Source organism: Pituophis catenifer, unplaced genomic scaffold (genome assembly GCF_029215685.1).
Source record: "Pituophis catenifer annectens isolate HBS135680 unplaced genomic scaffold, rPitCat1.0.hap2 SCAF_11, whole genome shotgun sequence".
NCBI lineage: Eukaryota > Metazoa > Chordata > Lepidosauria > Squamata > Colubridae > Pituophis > Pituophis catenifer.
Genome location: NW_027256891.1, coordinates 7,438,741 through 7,443,627, shown reverse-complemented (window position 1 = coordinate 7,443,627; position 4,887 = coordinate 7,438,741). Strand labels below are relative to the sequence as shown.

Below are 4,887 nucleotides of genomic sequence, written 5' to 3'. Positions count from 1 at the left end.
GTTTTTTGGGTTTTTGAGGTTAAAGGTATTTTATTGATTTATATGCAGTATTTTTGTTAAAAAATATTTCTGTCTAATAAATACATTGAAATGCATAATAAAAGTAGTAAAATGCTTCTGTCACTCACATCACATGATTAGGTCAGCTGATAACAAGAAAAATCAATTTAAGCAGGTTTTAACGGTGGTAAAAAGCATGCAATTTTTTTTTTTAGCAGATAGGCTCCATTAGAAATAGGTCCATGGCAGCATGCTTAGTGAAAAAGCAATCCGATCTTTAAGTATTAAGTATTCCAATCTGAAAATTTATCAGTAGATAATGCAAGACATGGTTATCCCTTCTGGTCCTTTTATTCTTTTATTTATTTATTTATTTATTTTTTATTATAATTCAAAAAAAACAAATGAAAAACAAAGACAAATATATAATAGTTTTTCTATCACAGTGTAACATCACCAAAATGTCCATGTATATATAAACCAATAATCAGAAAGTAAAAATAAAAAATATTTACAGATTCTTATATACAAATTTACATTTCCAATACTGATTGATTACCATAATTATACCATCATCTATAATTATAATCCAGCATTATCCTTTGTCACTCTCCCATCGTTTCTGGATCCAATCATACCACATTGATGTGTTCTTTAATGGGTCACCCTCTATGCTTTAAACTTTAGTTCTGGCTTTGCTGTATTGTAACCACTTGATCTTTAATAAAATTATATCTTTCACACAAATGGAGTTGAGAGGGTCTTTTTCTCAAGGATCTAAATTGGGGCAGGTGTGACATCCACTGACCCAAGATTCAGAGTTTATATGCTCAACTTAATCTTGAATGTGTTTTCACTTGCACTGTGTGTTTAATAATATCTGAAGATGACCCCACAGGCATTAAACAGGAACATTTGGCAGGCACGTATGGGTCTGTCTCATTGCTGTTCCTTACACTGCTCTTGTTTCAGCAACTCCAGAAATCTTCAGTTTTTTTAAAAAAATTACAGTATGGTGATAGAGAAATACATGTTCTTCTAGTTACTTCCTGTTACCATAGTGATCTTTCTTCCAGTGGAAAAACACATGTGGGGCCTCTGTTAAACCCACTAGAAAGCTATCTAACAAAAATCAAGAGAGCCCTTTTGTTACAGATACCAATTAATTCCCCCCCCCCTTTGGCTAATGGTGATAAAATTCTGGAAGAAGGCTTCATAATTGTAGAAGATTGGTTGCTCCCCTACTGTGTGGAATTATTTCCATGATTTTTTTGATCACCACTCTTCTTTGTTGTCTTTCCAGTGTTGTTTTTGAACTTTTGTCCTGCACTTGTTTAAATGTAAATTGCTTTTACATTAGGGCATTCTTTCTTACCTTCACAACAGATGTAGGAATAAATTTTGCATTCCTAAACTAATCATTTTGAAACTCTTTATTAATGAGCAGAAGCTTCTCCAGATATTCACTAATATGCTCTCACTCAGGTCCTCATAAAGTGTCCTCTTTATGATGCCCCAAGATAGCAAGAGTAAGAGCACTTAGACTTCTACATTGCTTCACAGTGCTTAACAGCCCTCTCTAAACAGTTTAATGCTGGATCTAGCCCAATAACTCAAAGACAAATTCTAAGTTTCAATCTAATTCCTTTATTGCAGACGTAGGTGGATCCTAGGCCTTGTGGTACCAGAGGTCACTGACCTTGAACCTCTCTCTTTCAGGTATGCATCTGGAACAACAGGAGTACCTCGTGGTTGGAGTAATAATAATAATAATAATAATAATAATAATAATAATAATAATAATAATAATGATAATAATTTTATTTCTATACCGCCCTTCTCCCGAAGGACTCAGGGCGGTGTACAGCCTATTTAAAAACACAGACAAAACAACAATGTAAAATTTAAAATAATTAAATAAATTGGCTCAGATTTAAAACCCAAAAAAATTTAAATACCTCAATTTAAAACTATTGTGTTGATAGTCCGGCCTGGCGGAACAACAGGGTCTTCAGTGCGCAGCGAAACACCCGGAGGTCGGAGATCTTACGAATTTCTGGGGGCAGTTCGTTCCACAGGGCTGGGGCTCCCACAGAGAAGGCCCTCCCCCTGGGTGTCGCCAGCCGACATAACTTGGCTGATGGCACCCTGAGGAGACCCTCTCTGTGGGAGCGAACTGGTCGGTGGGAGGCTATTGGTGGCAGAAGACGGTCTCGGAGGTACCCGGGTCCTATGCCATGGAGCGCTTTAAAGGTGGTAACCAACACCTTGACAGGAGGAGGGGCTAGAAGGTAAGGAGTGACTATAGGGGTTATGGGATATGTGGTCAGTTAACCCCTGCAGAGCCAGATGCCCAGGGAGGTGGTACTGTTAGACATTTACCATGACAAAACCCCCTCTAAATGTCTAACTGGGTACAAAAGGGTTACATACATACAAGTAATACACATGTATATGCGCAGATTACATATAAACACACATTTTTGACATGAGGTATGCATGCTGTTTATGTGGTAAGGGCTTTGTGAGTATGTCTGCGGTTTGTTCCTCTGTGTCGCAGTGTACAGCCTTAATGAAACCTATCTCTGAGAACTGCCTAACATGTTTGCATTTGATGCCAATGTGCCTAGATCACTGACCTACGGCATCGGCCCTTGAGATTTATATTGCTGCTTTATTGTCTTCATGAATGACTATTGGGTATGAGGGTTCAGTCCAAATACTGCATAGCAGGTCATCGAACCATACCAGGTTGTTGGCGGCCTTGGATAGGCAAACAAATTCTGCTTCTGTGGTTGAGGTGACTACCAGTTTCTGCTTTCCTGTGTACCAATGAATGGGGCAATTGTTAAGCAGCAGCACATAGCTGGAGGTACTTTTCCTACTTTTTATGTTCCCAGCCCAATCAGCGTCAGCGTAGCAGGTTAGTTTTGGTTTCTCGGATATTTCTGACTCAAGGCAGAGCTGGGCATCTGTGCTGAATTTAAGGTATCTAAGTAGTCTTTTGATGGCGTTCCAGTGTGATATGGTGGGTTTGTGTCTGGACAGTAGGTTAACGGCTAAGGCAATGTCGGGCCTGGTCCAGTTGGCTATATACAGCAGTGACCCTATAGTTGACCTGTACAATTTATTGTCAGTGAAAGGTTCGGATTCCTCGTACATACTCTTCAGGAACTCTGGCTGCATGGGAGTTTCGCTGGGTTTTGCCTCAGACATGTTGCATTTTGATAGTAACTCGATGATTTTTTCCTTCTGGGAGAGGCGAAACCCTTTGTCAGTTTTCATCACGTGGACTCCTAGGTACTTATCGATTTTGCCTAATGATTTTAAGGAGAAGTGGCTACCCAGTTCAGTGGCGAATTTGTCACACCTGCTTTTATGCTTGCTTATGTGCAAAATATCATCCACGTAAACGAGCACGCCTTCGAATGTGTTGTTTTCTTTCTTTGTAAAAAAACATTTGTCAGCTGAGGTGCCTTCAAAACCCATGGATCTGAGAGCCTTGGCTAGGCAATCTTTTGCCCGACTGCTTGAGTCCATATAAGCTTTTATTCAGCAGCCAGGTCTTGTTCTCGCCTTCATTGTATCCAGGTGGTGCTTTGATGTATATCTCTTTGTCCAATTCAACGTGGAGGTACGCAGTCTGTACATCGAATTGGAAAACTTCCAGGCCTAGGATGGTGGCCAGTACCAAGGCACTTTTGACACTCTCAGCCCTGATGGTAGGCGAGTAGGTATCCGTATAATCTTCAGGGTATCTTTGGGCGAAACTCTGTGCAACCAGTCTCGCCTTGTACAGGACCTTGTTGTCTTCTAGTGTTTTAACTCTGAACACCCATTTGGTTCCTATCGGCTTTTTGTTCTCTGGAACTTGGGTGGGCGAATACACTTGTGGGTTCCTGAGGCTCTCCATCTCCCTCTCCATAGCTGATATCCATTTCTCTCTCTCTTCCTGGGGAAGGTCGAGTATGTCCTCATATGAGTTGGGTATGGTGTGGTTGTCATGGATGGTCATGATGTAATCTTCTAGCTTCTTTGGTAACTTATTCCTGTTCCCTCTGACTGGTCTGTTGGGGGTTGGCTCGGTTTCTTGCATATTATCTGCCTCTTTGCTTGTCAGGTTATCCAGCTTCAGGGAGGGATGCCCTTCTTTCCACTCTTTGATGTTTACTTTATGGTGGCTGGTTTTATGTTCTTCCACTTTTTCTTCCCCCTGACCATGTTCGATTGTGTCTCTATTGGTGAGGATATCGTTGGAGTGAACCCTTGACCAGTTTGCATTTTCGTGGAAATTGGCAGACCTGGATACGACAAAACGGTTGTTGTTGTCAATGAATCTGTAGCCCTTTGTGCCTGGTTCATAACATACGAATCTCAGTCTCTTTGATAATTTCTCTCCTTTCTTTCTCAGTTGCCTGGGATGTGGACATCGGCTGGGGCACCGAATATATGTAAGTGTGCAATGTTGGGTTTTCTGTTATATAGCATCTCGTATGGTGTCTTATTGATGGAGCTTGACCACAGTCTATTCAGAGTGTAATTGGAGTAGTGTAATGCCTCTGACCAGAAATGCTGCCCCATCCCAGCATCCTCCAGGGCACACCTCATCATTGTTTGTAATACCCTATTTTTTCTCTCTACGACCCCGTTCTGAAAGGGTGAGAAAGGCGAAGAAGTGTAGTGCGTTATGCCCCGCTCCCTCAGCCACCTTGTGAATTCCTTGGCCATGAATTCTGAGCCCCTGTCTGTCATTATTTGCCTTATTTTCATATTGTGTTGCATATCTATTCTTTTGTGGAATTCTTTAAACCTTTGGAACACCTTGTTTTTGTGTCTGAGGGAGTAAACGTACCCATATCTGGTGTAGTCATCTACAATTGTGAGGAA

The 4,887-nt window shown here is 40.9% G+C and overlaps 1 protein-coding gene across 1 annotated transcript; it reads right to left on the bottom strand.

The window, feature by feature from the left end:
- Window positions 1–2,661: 2,661 nt before the first annotated feature.
- On the bottom strand, window positions 2,662–3,285 carry LOC139322867 (uncharacterized). The gene has a single exon (XM_070952116.1). It carries the CDS (start codon window positions 3,283–3,285, stop codon window positions 2,662–2,664), a length of 624 nt encoding a protein of 207 aa, XP_070808217.1.
- Between the last annotated feature and the right edge of the window lie 1,602 nt (window positions 3,286–4,887).